Source organism: Pseudopipra pipra, chromosome 3 (assembly GCF_036250125.1).
Source record: "Pseudopipra pipra isolate bDixPip1 chromosome 3, bDixPip1.hap1, whole genome shotgun sequence".
Lineage (NCBI taxonomy): Eukaryota > Metazoa > Chordata > Aves > Passeriformes > Pipridae > Pseudopipra > Pseudopipra pipra.
This window is the reverse complement of record NC_087551.1, coordinates 58,303,622-58,319,700: the sequence shown is the minus strand read 5'-3', so window position 1 is coordinate 58,319,700 and position 16,079 is coordinate 58,303,622. Positions and strand designations below refer to the sequence as shown.

Here is a 16,079-nt window from a genome sequence, read left to right as displayed (position 1 = left end):
CTATTATCTAATTCAAATGATTTGTACTCCTACGTACACACTGAGGTATAGTGGCATTTAGTAATAAAGAAAAAAAGCTATTAGGAAAATTATATTTGGCTTTACGTTAAATAAAACTTCTATTTGCCCTTAATATTTAAATACATAAACTCTGACGTTAACATTTTTTATCTTATCTAGAAAACTATCACCTGCTTAATAAATGTTTGCTCCTTTCCTTATTTCTTTCTTTTTATTAAAAAAAGAAAAAAAAAGTCATTCACTATACTTAATAGCTACCAGTCACTGAAGTTATATAGTTATAGGTATATATGCCCAGAGGGGTGGTGGTGGATGCTTCACTCCTGGAAACATTCAAGGTTGGGCTGGATGAGTCTCTGAGCAACCTGATGTAGCTGAAGATGTCCCTGCACATTGCAGGGGGTTGGACTAGATGACCCAAACTATTCTATGATTCTTTTTTACCACTCATTTTCTCCTGTTCATCTCTTCATTTTTTAACTTTGCTTCAACAGGAGAACTTCTGCCCGTCCCTCTTACAGTACATCATGTCCATTGGTGTAGCCACAGGAAAGGACATAAACTGCAGAGCCGCTAAGGCTGGGGGTTTTACCAGTGTTGGTTCAAAGATATTTGAGTGCTACAGAGATGTTATCAGGTCTTCCTCTCTTCCGTGTCAAATACAAGACAACTACAAGCCACTCAGCTCTTTACTCAAATGCATCCTCATTCTAGCACTCACATTGTCCAGTGCTTGTTCTTGCTTCCATACACTTTCAAATACAAAATGTTCAATAAGACAACTACGGCAAGTTGACTTTTTTTTTTTAGTGAAGTAATATCGCCTCAGAAAAGATAGTGTTTTAATTTTTTTTTTTCTAAAAAAAATTATTAACTTTTTTTCTATGAGGGAAAAGTTGCTTCTTTTTTCTCATTTTGTTAAGAAAACAACCAGCATTACACTCTGACCTTTTCTGGTTATTTTCCTTCACTATTGTTTTGTTAATTTATTTAGACCTTAATATTCTAACATGTTTATTCAAATGTAATTCAAATACCAGGTTAAATGTTATTCAAATATCAGATTATAGGATCTGTTATAATAATGCAATGTTTTCAGGTTATCTCAACAGAATACTCGCTACATCAAAAGGAAAAAATATATTTTCTCAGAGGTCGTTTACTGTAAATTTTTAATTCCTGCCTGATGGACATTTGCTTTTAATTTCTAATTTCTAATAAAAACCAAGTCTGACATTTTCATAAAACAAATTCAGCTTTCCAACTTGCTACTGTTAACATTACCACTATTATGATAGGAATGGTATTCTGAACTAAGGAACTGTGCTTTTTAAAATAAAATATTAAGGAACCATCAGGCAGTCCTAGATGAGCATGCACTTCTGTTTATGGTATGACTAGGAAAGGAAGTTTATGTTCATGCAAAAATGAGACAAATATTTAAGTATTTCCTGTTGGACCTACTCAAACACATGTTATAGCATAGTTGGAAACGTGGTATTTAGCCATTTAAAGAACAGCTGATGTAGATGGCAAATGTCAGCAAAGGAGATGTGGTTCATTTTCCAGTTCATTGGCATAGGAAACTAGTGGTTTAATTGAGTGATAGGCAAACTGATGTTTGACTTTTTTTTTTCCACACAGTCACAAAATTTGGTAAAAGTTACATCAGTTCCTTGCATGCTAGTCCTGCTAAATTGTTGCCTGTGCCAATGTTCCAGCTGAAGTTGGAAATACTGAAGGATTTCTTTCCGTTTCTGAAAAGCCAGAGTTAATGGTGGCTGAAACCAATTTCGTCTGGTATTACTTGAACATTGATATTATAAAAAAAAACCCAGCAAGAACTATTTAATGAGTTTTATTGAAGGGTATAAGAAGTTCCTGATAAAAATAACAAACCATTTTACTTAATTAGTATATTCAGAATATTCCATTAAAAACAAGCCAGCATTAGTAAGAGATAGACTAGGCCATTTTTCTGGATTTTTTTTTTTAAATTCTGATTTTGATACACAGTAACAAACTCTCTGTAACATGTCCACTTTTCAAAGCACTTCAAAGCATGAACTGAGCTGTATGGAAAGTGGATACAGAGCTGGGGAGCACAATTGTCCCTGGCAGATCAGCACTCCATTGAGCACTGAATTTTTCTTTCCTTGGCTAATGGAACACCACAACCTCCTTCAGTCAGCTTCTTTGAGTGTGATCAGAACTCTAGAGACTTCAATGAAAGAGAGAAGATGGCACCTGGTCATTCTAAGAATCTGAGCTTGGTTTCTGAATTAAGCATCTTCAGACTGCAACTGGCAGAAACTGTTTGTGGGAGCAATTACTCTTACATTTAGCTCTCGACCCACTCAAACAGGGCTGAAAATGGTTTTCTAATTTCTAGAGGATCTCTGTCAGCAGAAGGCAAACTAAAGACAGTAATCTGAAAGTCTTAAAATTGTGAGATTAAGTAACCAGTGATGCCCTGTAATTGACTTGGCATATGATATTGCAAACTTCAGAAAAATAGATAAAGCACAAGCAAATGTAGTCCCTAGTACTGAACAGGTAGTGAAAGGGAGATAGAAATTTTGTCCTGACAATCCTGCCTGAACACTTCTGAAATTGCACTGCTACTAATGGAAAGAGATGTTTATGGATGTCAATACCATGACCAAAGCTAAGGTCTGGGGAAAAATCTGTATACAGTACAGTATTTGCCTGACTGTCTTTTCAAAGTAGCCTGAACAGTTTTCTCTTTTACTAAGCTTTGGATCAATTTTGGGTTCTTTTTAAATGTATCTTACAATTACTGTGTATCTAACTTAATATTGCTATCATAAGAACTGTGCAGCGCCCTGCAAAATGATGTATGATTTTCTGGATTGGAAAAAAAAATGTAACAGATATCTTAGGAAACACTGGAAAACATTTATGTTTTTACATATGGTCAGAATATCTTGGAAAGCGTACTACAGCTGGAACTGCATTACTGAGAGCAACCTACTCAAATACATCAGAGAGAAACAGGTTTTCCAGAAAGCCTCCCCTCCATCTGCAGATCTAGTGGATGTTTTTAACCAGTTACAGAGAGCTTTTCCTCTTAGGATATCTACTCAGAGCTTTTTCCCTTCTGCAGCATCATCAACAAGAATACATTTCAAGAGGAATCTGTAGTGAAGAACCAATATGTCTTTGCATGATTATCAGTGGAGTTTGAGAGCACGGTGATAAAATGCCAGGACAGAAGCGACAGCAGATTTCCAAAGCTGCTCATCCCAGTGGAGCTACATTTACACAAACACATTTGTAAGAAACGCAAAGAGCTTGATTACAGTAAATATGGCCTGATTTTGCAGTCATGAGAAACTAGGTCAGAGGGAGCTTAGTTTATCACTAGGATATTTATGCATCATTGTTAGACCTTTCCCACGACTTCCCAGCTGTATCTCCTGTACATCCCCACAGCCAACTGCACTCACTGCTGTCATGCAAGATGCAAAGAAGGAAATGAGGCTGTATTACTTCTGTGAAAGGGCAAATAACATCAGTTTTGGGACATTTACATCATTGGAATGCTGATGTGCAGGCAGAATAAAGACACAAAAAGTGTGGTTACAACATCAGCAGAAGTGTAGACATGGTAATCAAGTACCATAGATATTTAATCTGAAATATACTGCTATAATTTAGTGGTCTATGTATTCAACCTGACCAAAGTACCAAGCTTTTTTAGTCACTGCTAGTGACTAAAGTCTGCAACCAGAGCAGCATTGTGGAAAATCCAATTCGGTTGTATTATTCCACTTTTGCACTGCAAATAGTAATAAATTTGGGAGAGGTCTGCACCTATGCCATCCTAATACTCATTATAGAGTCTAAATGGTATTGTACAAAGAGATAAATTCACCATTAATTATTAAAGTCAGAAAGACATAAACTGAAGCATAATGAGGAGTAGATACTCTGCAATATTAATAGGCACAGCCATCAAATACCTAACAAGTATAAAAAGTTAAGAAATATGTATTAATTTTTTTATTTTTCCTAGTCAAATACTATTTCATCTTCATTTTGAAACCTAAAAGGTCTTGTGATATCTGATTTACAGATGAAGGAGCAAGCCCTAACATCCTCTGTATTTATTTTTTATATTTATGTCCCATTTATTATTACTGTACTATGCTTTCTTTGAAAAAAATTTAAACTTAAAAAGGTATCACTTAATGCAGATTTTTTAGCTACTCACTTTTATAATTTCAAAAGAAAAAAAAGACAAAGTCATTGTTGGAAGCCTCTTCTATATACCATAAGGGGCAAGGATACCATACACTATGGAGCCACCCATGCCATCTCATTAAGGTAAGAGGTGACAGAAGAAACACTTCAAATGTGGCACATCTTTTATCTTTCAAACCACTGGCATAATTTTTAGATGCTTATGTCCCAGCTGAGAAAATACGTATGCACATGCTCAGCTTTAAAGACAGCAGAAGTACTTTTGAATTAATTGAGGCTATCCAGTTACTTAATAATAGTTATGTATTTAGGGAATGTGTGTCCCTCATCTGGTTAGGCCCTTTTTCTACGTCGCCTTTTTTCACCTATTCACAAAAGGGAATCCTGTGGGATGCAGCAGTTATTCTTTTCATAGGGTTATTACAAAAAGATGATGACTAGCATGTCCACTGTCTCAAAGACTAGGTAATTATTTTCTGTCTACCTGATTTCTACTGACATTTTCAATTAGATGCAGTGTTCTTAACCTCCCACTCTATGAGTCCAGTTCATTATTAAGCATCTGTTGCAAACCCATTGCAATGACTTTGGGATGGCAATGAGTTTTTCTTAAATTTCTTGACTTTACATTGAATCAGGTAAATCTTGCTTGTGTGTAAGAATTAAGGGAGGGAATAAACTAATGGGGTCCATCAGATACCCTGTGCAACACAGTTAAATATAGTGCTGGCAATTCCCTTAGTTCTCTTTCAGCTTGTGGTTATTATTTTCTTATTATAGTTTATTAAGGTGAGATGAGTCTATTCTCTGCTATGTGTTATTTCCTTTAAAGCATTTTGCCATTTACTGTGGGAGATTTTAAGCATCATATTCTGTATGCTGAACTTTTAATTTTCCAAAGTGGGCAATGGAAATATTATATAACTTCACTGTTTCCAATGAGTTATGGACTTCTGTTTATTCCTCTACTCAAAGCATTTTTGCTTAGTTAGTAGTACAAATTGCTAATCGTAAAAGTTTACTACATCACTTGGCACTAAGAATGAAAATGGAATTGGCTCCTTGCCCTACAGAACTCCAGCAATACTCACTCCTCCTTTTTCCAAGAAGTCTGATTAACTGATGACAACAAACAAAATACTACCATGAACCCATAGAACACCACTGCATGTCTTCTATGTTCCCCAGTAAGTGAGACTCTCAAGGCACGATGCTGTGCGCAGCTCAGGCAATAACAAATCCAACCATTCTCTTACAAACTAATATCACTGCTCTTGACAGTGAGTTGGTAGCAGATAAAAAAAATCTCCTGTTATGTACCTTGAGTATGCACCAGAGAAAAGTTGCTGAGAATTCATAGCAAAAATATTAAAATAATTTCAGGGTTGGGAAAAAAGAGTTCTGAGATAGAGTTTAGAGAATTTAATATATCCAGTTAGAGCAAAGACATAGCAACTGTCCCCCTATAAATATAAAATTCTTCATATTTAATAAAGTAATTGCAATTATAGAGATAACTAGGAATAATTGTTCTTACTAGTAAGAATGAAATTAAAAATAATAGACATCTGGAATGAGACAAATGTGGAGCAAAGAATAAGAAAATTATACAAAGATTTTTAAAGTGATGAAAGAAACCTTCCAGGAGGTCATTAGAAAAAATTCTTGCAAGCTCCACATAACTCTGTCTGCTTATGCTTCTTCTGTCATATTCTCCGAGCTTCTTAGGAACTCTCTTCCCATGTCCCTTCTAAAAGTTACTCACTTACATTCTTGTTTCCTTTATTGCTCCTTTTAGGCCATCTTGCAAATGTGCAGCATCATTTTTTGTTTTTACTTTATGTGTAAGGACTGTGCATTTGCAATCTTTTATATTAAGCTCACACCCCTGAAGCCTTCTAAAACTTGATCCTAGTGATGGCATCTCTTCCGACCCTAGGCAATGGCCTAGCCTATTGTCCCTGCATGGCTCTATGATCCCTAGGACAGAGGCAAAGACATACTTTTCACAAGCAACTACTGATCCAAGATAATTCCACTAATAAGTGCCATCTGAAGACACATGCTTTACATTTTGAACAGTCAGTATCTGATAGCCTTTGAAACTGGTCTCTACATTTGAACTTCTTAATGTTTTTGATACACTTAAAAATTTGGAGTATTTTTCCAATTTTTAAAATAATATACTGTATAAATAGACTATATAAAATCTTTTCAGGTGCCTGTTTGGGAATGCGCTCTTACTAAGTTTTGTCACAATGCAATGCTGTGGGTTAGCTGAGAGAATAGAAGAAGTTTCCAACAGTAATGAATCTGCCACTCTAATAATTTATGAGACATTTTTTCAAACATCAGCTATCAGATAGAAGTGGGAGGAATAATAGAATATAACTTCTGCTTTACAATAGTCTGTTAATATAGAAAGACAAAGGCGCCTGTACTCTAAGGAAGCTGTCAGCAAAGTAGCAGGCTGGAGGTCCCAGTATCACTTACAGTACTGGCAAGCAGGAGGTCATTTCTGGGGAATGAAGCTTGAGGAGGGAAGCAAAAGAAAAAGGCTATGGGGGGGTAGAAGGAGAGAATCAAGGACCTTTCTTCACCATTCTTTTTTTATAGCTTTTGTGTGTCTGGACTGATTTGTTGTGGGAGAGCTGCTGGAGACAGTATATTTGGCACAGGACAGGATAGCTCAAAGCCAAAAGGATGGTGCTATTGCCAGTTTAAACCATGGCTTTTATTTTTTTTCCCCCTCCCTCCTTTTTCTTTGAAGGAAGGAAAAGAAAAAAGGGGAAGAAAGGGACTTGCAATGAAAACCAGAGCAGTGGGTTAACAACAACCCTGCAGGCTTCAGTAGACTGGAAAGATACACGAGGCACTTCCTCTACCATCTGGCATGCAATTCTGCTGCTGCTGCTGCTCTTAGTACATAACTTCAGAGTGAATAAGCAAACAAATAAAACTTTTTAAGAGACACTAATTATGAAACACCAGCTATTAATCTGCCGGCTTACTCTCTTCCCTTTTCTCCCACCACAGTATTCCTTTCCTCAAGTCTTTTCCAGTTCTCTTGTCTACCTATGAAAATAGGCACTGCCTTGTCATGTTTTCAGATGATTCTATTCACCTTTTGCTTGGCATTGGTTCTCAGGATGAATGAAGGCCAGAGCTAATACATTCATATTTCTCTCATAATCACTTCAGCTTCTTTAACTCCGAGTCAGATAGAAATGCAGTTAGTAGAAATAAAGCCATCCATCACTGTTGAATGATTTCCTTCAAGTCTGGCTAGAAGTGAGAATGCAAAAGAGAAGTTTTAGGTCAGCTGAGCTTGCTCAAAGACCGTTTAAAATGCAGTCACAAACGGCTGGGTACATTGCTGTGTAGGAGTATCTTTTAGTTCTGATGGCTTTTCTCAAGTGCAATGAAAAGCATGATGCTGAGGTCACATCTTCAAGTTAGGTAAAACATTACACCACAACTGAAGTCAGAGAAACACAGAACTTGCAAAATCTGAGCATTCTGTTAATTAGAAATCTCTGAGAATGATGCTACAGCTGATTTTGGATGCTAAAGAATCTCATAATCAAGCATAGATCTTCCAGGCTTTCCTGTGACCAGCTTTTATGTGGGTCCATTCTTATAAAAAAAAGACAAAAAGAAAGTCAGTTACAGAAAAATCTTGGATGAATTAAGGATAAATAATCACTGAATTGTAGTACAACTGTGAAGCAGAAGTTTATTAAGAATGAGATGCATTAATTTCAGACACACCCACTAATGCCAAACAACAATTTTTACACTTCTTTTTTTTCATTTGCAACTGCTGATCCTTACACTGGTCAGGATTTAAAAAAGAAAATCCAGCCTACCTAGAACAGTTGCTTTCATTTGACCATAATTTTCCAAGAAAAAAAATACATACTGTCTGTTAGGTTTATTATATAGCTTCTCGAAATACAGAAACTATAACAACAACAGATTTCAGTTTCAGTTTGGTTTTTGACTGGCCTCCTGCTTTGCATCTGTAGAACTGTAAGTGAAAACAAATACAACAATTAATCCTTCAGTTTTGGCTGCCTGATCCTATCCATAAGACAGGTACATACCCAAGTGGCCCAACTAGAGGTTGTACAAAATTTTCACAGATTTAAGGTTAAAAAAAGGTAGTGTAGACTTTAAAAACTCAGAAGATTGCTATTGCTGCTACCAAGAAGGCTGGTGGTTAAGTTCTGTTAAACACTTAAATACTCAGATATTAATCTAAAAATTGGTCTGGGCACCTGTGAATGCACTGTCTTCCAAGATGTCTTGTATCTTTTATCATGGAATCAGCAAGGTCAGGAAAGACCTCCGAGACCATTGAGTCCAGCTTTTGGCAGAACATCACCTTGTCAACTAAACCATAGCACTAAGTGCCACATCCAATCATTTCTTGACCATGTTTTGCATCCAGTAAAGTTGGAAATGCCAAAAGGACAGCTTTAACTTCACAGTGCTCTGGCACATCTGCTCTTTGCCCCGATGGGGACCACAAAGCACAGAGGTAAACAAAGAGGAAAAACCATAACTGAAAAAAGTTACTGCAATTCCTTGCAGCTCAAAACTACAATTAATTAGTTGGGGTGTAAGGTTTAAACGACCCAGTAGGCAAAGAATCTTCAAAGTCTTTTGGAATTCAGTTGCCTGGTTCATCCCTTTCTGACAGGAACATTGCTTTAAAAAGTAATTGCACAACATGCACTAATATGAAAACCCTACAATATCTCAAGAAACCATATGAAATTAAAAACAATAAAATTTGTCTTTCTATAACCACAGATTGTATGAATGTGTTAATGCTTGTGCTACTGTACTGCACCATCTATTTGTTTTCTTTGTTCTTAACCCCTTTGTTTTATGAGTCAGGATATCCTGATGCAAAGGACTCTGCAAAATATCAGGACAACAACAATAGTATAATACTTTGGAAGTGCTTCACAAGTTTCAAGACAGAGCTACTAAGTGTAGTAGGCTAATAATATGGCACTGCAGTCTGCAGTCAAAACTTTTGCAAACCATTAGAGTTGTGAGTTTGAGGTTGGAACATTAAGATAAGCAAGGCAGAGGATTCTATAATAGGGGAAACAGCACGCTGGCCCTGCTTATGTTGATGTGAGGAGGAAAGGCTTGTGCACTGTGTTTTCTACATGTAAGGGTGTTAATTTTCAGTTCATTCTCTTGGCTTCTCTTCCTCTATAACGGAAGATCCTGCTTGTTTGCCAGTTTTCTTTTCCATCTGGAGAGATGGCAGAACATTGAATGTAACCTGGAGAAGATAAATGTATTAACTATGCATGCTAGGAAATATTATAATGTTTACTCAAATCCAACTAAGTAAGTCCTCTGCAATTTACTGAAAACTAAGTGCTGGTGCAAAAGCTCACCGTCCACCCTTCTGCTGTACACTCAGTAAAGTAACAACTAAGGGACAGACCAGTACCAACAGTAGGCTAAAAGGGATATATTGTATAAAGGCAATATAAAAGCTGTGAAAATCGCATGGCCTCTCCGGGTCAGGGATCCCAGGGAAGAGCCCGTGCTGTTGCAGGGCCTGGCCCAAGGCATCCCACAATCCCGGGGAATCACTCGCTGACAGCTGCGCAGCCCCACCACGCCACCTCATTGCTGCTGCATGAGACACAGCACTGTCCCGGGCGCTTTTCCCTTGTTTTTAAAGATTAGTGATGAATAATTTTCTCTTCGTCGTAGTCTGTGAGCGATGGCCGCCACCAGGCAGTGTCCTAACGTGAACCCATTCAGGTGGAGTTTTGCAGCCGAAGCGAGGAGGACCCCGCACCCTCCCCCAAAAGCCTCCTTTCAGCAACTCGTTTCTCCCCGATCTCTCATGAGCCGGCTCCTTCGCTGCCCTTCTGCAGGCGCGGACGGGGCGGCCGTACGAACGCAGGGCAGGCGGGGGCACCGCACGCCGCCAGCGGGGCTTGTGCTCCGCTCCCGGCCCTCGCAGCGTCCCATGAATCACCGCCCTTCTCCCGCCGAGGGCAGCCGAGGTGACGGCGGGGTTTGACTAAGAGGCCAAAACCCCCACCGGCTCCGTAGCCAGCCGAGCGAGGAGGAAGGCGGGGCGGTGGGAGCTCCCCCATGGCATCACCGCAGGGATAAAGTCAAACCGCCCCCGCCGTAGCGCCCAGCGGGGTTTGAGGGGCGGCTCTGCCGGGGCAGCCCCTCTGCCCGCGACTGCCGGGCTGCGCCAGCCCCCGCTCCGCGCCGCCGGCAGCCCGGCCCGAGCCCACGCCCCCGGTCCCGGCGCTGCGCCGGCATGAGCGGCGGCTCCGCGCCTGCCCGCCAGCCGCTGCGCCCCGGCTGCCGGCGCCTGGCGGCGGGCTGAGGGCGCGCAGAGGGCGGGCGGCGAGCGCGGCTGCCGGAGCCCGGCGCTCCTTCCTTCCGCGGGGCCGGGCGCGCCCCCTGCGCGGGGCGGCGGCGGTGGGCGGCCGGGCGCCCCCGCCCCGCTCTGGATGCCCATCGCGGCTGCTCGGGCCGGGGGGTGGCTGCGGCTCCCCGGCGCGGGGCGCGGGCCAGGATGCCGGTGCTGGAGCGCTTTTTCCCCGCGGCAGAGCCGGGCAGGCGGAGGAGGACGGGGGAAGAGCCGATGCCCTTTCCCATGGGCAGCCTGCCCGGTTATCAGCAGGGAACCCTGGCTTGGGATTTGCCCGAGATGATCAAGATGGTAAAGCTCGTTTGGAAATCCAAGGGAGAGCTCCGCGGGGCGAAGCACAGAGGGGTTCTGGAGAGCGAGGATGCCCTGGGCGGTTCGGCAGGTAAGTGTCCCCCGCCCTGCTGCTCGGAGGAGCGAGGGAGCACACGCAGCTGGGGGCCGCGGCCGGAGCCGGCCCGTCCCGTCGCGGGGCAGAGCCGCCGGGGCCCGGGGCTGGAAAGGCGCGGAGCGCTGCCTGTCCGACCGGCGGCCGGGATGGAAAACGTGCTTTTGGCAGCTCCCTCCCCCGCGGGGACAGGCATACCGGAGTTTGTGCCGGATCTGAAACCAGGTCCATTTGCCGATGGCTCTCTCCCGGTCCAATCTGTTGCGTGGTTTTATACGCAGGGTGATAAAAGCTCGGCTGAAAAGTAGAGCAAGTAGCTCCGTGGCTTTGAGGCTGACCTCGGCCAGCCGCTGGGCTGGGTGCCGGCGCGGGGGAGCCTCTCCCCGGCCCGCACGGAGCTCGGCACGGCGGCCCCGCGGCCACGGTGACGGGGGAGCGGAGCCCCGGGGCCGCCGGGCAGCGCGGCCGCTGCGGGAGCTTCCCCGGTTGCTTTCGTCGTGCCTTCCGAGCTCATGGCCTGTCCTCTCACACCGCCGAACACACACCGATCTTTGCGTGCGCTGGGCTAATATCACATGCTCTGCCCGCGCTTCCCTTGTGCAAAGCGGAGCGACTCCCTTACTTGTGTGTTGTTGGCCACCGGTATGAAAAGCTTGAGACCAATTCTTGGAGTAACGCTGCCCCATCCCACTACTTTCTCTTTAAACGTGCTGTATTACTGGCTAAAGAGCACATGCTTTCCTATAAATCTTGCATGTCAGTATTTTCCTAACTCACCAACATATGGCACCACATCACGTGATTTATGGAAGTCCAGGTTAGACTTAACTACATTTTTATTAAGTAGAGACGAGTTGTCAGGTTAGCATGGTACTTCTGTTCTAATTCTGCATCTTGACCCATGCTCCGCCTTGCTTATGGTTCAAAACATCTTGCCTTATGTTGGAGGCAACCTCTTGCCTCCTTCAAAACCTCTTGCCCCTCTCTTGAATACAGGATCGTAAAGCTATAGTATCAACTGCTAATGTTTTATTCTCCTGTAATTGTATTACTGTGATTTAATAGACTTAGTGAAACTGTGTGCCTCATTCTTTCAGAACTCTGCATTATCTCATCTCTGCAACTTGGTCACTAAATTCTTCCAATGCACTCAGTCTTCAAAGATTATGTCTTCACCTTCCGTTGGTGTGCCCTTTATCGAGATCTATAATTGACAGTATTTTGTACAAGAATAATTTAATTTCTTAGGTAAAATAACCTCACTGTAGGTATTCGAAGTGCCTGTGTGTGTATGTATGTATGTATGTATTCTCTGTGTAATTGTATAAATAAACTTGAATATTAAATAAGAATCAGTGTATCACTTTTGAATGCCCACTAAGGTTGACTGGTTGGCCATTGTGTGTTCATTATTTCAGATGTTTGCAGTTTAACCAAAAAATGCTGGGTTCCCTTCTGTTTTTGAAAAAGGGAAGATAGTTCTTTGGCTCTGAGGAAGATGTACAATTGGCCACCCCACCCTTTGGGAATCACTTCAGCTTAAAAGAATAATAAGTAAGAGTATTGTGGATAATGAAAGAGAAGGTCAAATTGCTCTTTAAGACATGGAGCAAATCAGCTGGGAAGGTACCGTAGCCAACCAGGGAGATTGAGGTTTGTGTGGTGAATGCCGAGTGTTCAGAGATGGACCCTAATCAAACAACCTAAGAAATGCTGCATTGGTTACACCTTATGTTTGAGTCATAGTGGTTTTTCAGTGTGCTTGTGTTTTATCTGGTGAAATTACTTTCATTAGGTAACAAATGAGATTCGCCGTCAAATTCCCAGAGGCAAGTAAAAATGAGCATGAATGTACAGAGACAGATTAGTCCACTAGCAGGATGTGAGTAACTTGCATTTACTCAAATGGCCATTAATCGTATCCTGTGGAGGGACAGTCCTCTTCATGATGCCAGGTCCTATTTCATAAGCTCAGCTTGCACCAGTACAAATCAGAGCAGATGACGACTCTTAATTCTCAACACTTTAAATACGAATCATCAGACAGTTTGTGAACCAGACCTGGGTTGCTGGTTTTTCCTCCTCAGCAACAGTCATCCTAGTAGTTTTCCCTCTTGTGGTTTCATTTTAGTCACTTTAAGTACATTGGAGTATGTGGGAAAACCAGTAAATGCTGAAATCTAGTATGCTTTATTAAGTGCAGAGTCAAAGAATGCAGAAATGGGAAGAGAAGATAGTCATTTGGAAGACTCAGTAGTTTGAAGTACTCAGCTTCATGTTTGTATGGTGTTTTGTACATGTTTGACTCCTTAAAAAAATGAACAAAACTGTATCATTTACATATTATAAAAAAGGCAGTACATAGTTGGGAATCAGATTTTCTTCAAGTGAAGTTAAAGCAAATAAGTTCTGCTTGAGGTACTGCTAGCTAGGCAAATAAATGTTGATTGTTCAGTAGCAGAGTTCACAACACTTTCCACATCAAGGGCTTTTTCATTTGAATTTGTAAGTGTTCATGTGATAACTCATGTCCTGTTATCACATCCTCATAAAACTACTTTGCTTACAGTAGAAGAGGAAATAGATATGAATTCTGGAAGGAAACTGTCAGGATTTCTGCCTTGCTTGATCATGATAATAGAGATTTAGCTAAGCAAATTGTTTTCCTTGCCTGAGTGATTGGAGTGGGTTTTGAGCTGGCTTTCAAGAAAGTTACAACCCTCTGAGGGTGAGGAGGAAGGAGAGCTATATCTGCACATGATGTGAGTTCTGTGGATGGCAGTGTCTTGGGGACCCACATAGCCATAATTTATACCACATTCCTCTTTCCTGAGGTAGAAGTAGAGAGATGCTAGAGAGCAAAACTATCTGTGCGTCCTGGGCTCTCAAGTGTAAGACCTATGTCTGTGTCTTTCATCTTGTTCAGTACTGAGAATAAGCTATTTAATCTCCCTGCAAAAAAAGTGTTTGCAAGACATCATGCAGCATATAGCTGGGATGAATGAAGAACTCTGATCTCACAGAGACTGCCTGCCTAGGATGATGATGATTTATTTTCACTACCAAAGCAATAAAATTCACATCTTGAGCCTTCTTGTTGCACTGCTTTTTAAAGTTAATATCAGTTAAAACTACAGACCTTTCTCCTGCTCCTGGCCTGCTGTTGCTTGGTAACTCTTTTTTTCCCCCATTTCAATCCCTGACCAAATCAGCACAAAACTGTGGTTTGGTGAAGCCTCTCTCTGGTTGTGCCAGAAGCCATTTTGGTGGGAAATTGGTGTAATTTGATATCATTCCTTATAGTGTTTTGAGTAGATTACTTGCAAGCCAGTCCTTTTGACTTGATTAAAATAACAGCATGTGTTGATTCTTACCTGAAACTATGTTGATCTCTAGGAGAGAACTGTGTTCTGTTTATGACCTTAACTTTTTTATCACCCTTTCCTAGAGTTCGGCAGTATCTTTGCAGATTAAACCTGATCAGGGAACGGGTACAGGTTTGCCTACAAGAGTCTTCCTTATGAGCATTAGCAACCTCTTAAACTTGCAATGATCATCCCAGATAACTCCAGAGAGACTTTGTGTATTGAGTCTTGCACGTGTGCAGACATGCAAGACTTTCAGAGAAGGTGCAGTGCTACTTAGAATTATCAAGGTCTGTTGAGAACACTGGGTTTTTTGAAATAACTCTGAACTTTTTTTTCCACTTATCTCTCTCTGTCTGTACATATTTTCTCAGAAATGTAGGTTCTGATTCATGAATGCATCACACTTCTTAACTGATGAGTCCCTTTGCCATGAGTAGGAAAAACAAACCAGTACTGCACATCACTCCTATTACAGTTTGCTTCTGGGAAAATTTCTGTTGGTTGTTGGTGTGTCTGTTTGCTTCTCCTCTTCAATCAATAGTCTCCTTTCCAATTCAGTAATCCATTCAAATGTCTTGCCATTGTCCAAACTGATGTTGCTCTTTCAAATTTTACAGCTGTACGCTGAGCAATCCTTGTGATACACCCGTTAGAGAGGTCAGAGTCAAATCATATGTGCTTCTTTGGTGGTCACTTGAAGGTCTTCCCTAAAGTTATACACAGGACCTCCCAAAGACTCAGTTCTTCATGGTGTCCAAGGAAATATGCCTTCTACTTAATTTTTTTTTTATATAACAACTTTTATCATGCTGTGCAACAGCTTTGCTGTGCTTGTTAAAATAAACTTCATGCTTCCTCTCCCCATCGTTGCATCTGGAATCTGACCCAAAATGATTTGAGTCAGAAGGAACCTTTAGAGATAATCTAGTTCCATCCTTCCTGCCATGAACAAGAACAGGGACCTTCCACTAAACCAGGTTGCTCAAATTCACATCCAACCTAGCCTTGAACACTTCCACGGATGGGGCATTCACAGCTCCTCTGGGCAACCTGTTCATGTGTGTACTTGCTAAATTGTGTTTAGTTGGGACACCTTGAAACTTGTGCATGTGTTTGTAGTTCCACTGTAATAACTAATAATCATAAAATGCTTAAAATCTGTGAATTACTGAGAACCAAATGGGGGTTTGGCTAACAGCTTCAAAAGGTCATCATTTTGTGTAATTGATGTTGAGTATGTAGGTGCCACAGATGTAGATCCAAGCAGTAAATAAAACATGGGAGCTATCAAATGGCATTATCCTAGCATCTGACCAGTCTCCTGTGTTATTCCTTAGGCTGAAATCAGCTTTCAGCTTTGTTTATGTCCTGCTGAGAGATGCACAGCAGGCAGGAGGGTAGCTTGCTATATATTTCCTTTATTTTTCCTCCACCAAGTTTTATGTTGAGACTTGTTAAATCCATTACGGTTACTAGGGACAAAGAAAGTGAATTTGTGGCAACTTTGTCTGCTCTCTGACGTTTGTGTTGGAACACCAGCCCCTGAGAATAAGTATGCTCTTCTATATTCTTGTGAAGAGCTGGTTGAATCAGTGGGACTGTGTGTGATGATCTCATTAAGAACAGCGAAATGAGACACTGTCCA

General features: G+C 41.3%; 1 protein-coding gene across 6 annotated transcripts in view; it reads left to right on the top strand.

The window, feature by feature from the left end:
- Positions 1-16,079, top strand: part of PDE7B (phosphodiesterase 7B) — a 174,142-nt gene that overhangs the window by 83,208 nt on the left and 74,855 nt on the right. Inside the window, exon 1 of one of the 6 annotated variants that reach the window (XM_064649417.1) lies at positions 10,742-11,063. The exons of the other annotated variants lie outside the window; for them this stretch is intronic. Coding sequence (XP_064505487.1) covers positions 10,826-11,063 — 238 coding nt within the window. The 5' untranslated portion in view covers positions 10,742-10,825. Of the gene's footprint in view, positions 1-10,741; positions 11,064-16,079 lie in introns of those variants that run through there. 6 annotated transcript variants of the gene reach the window in all.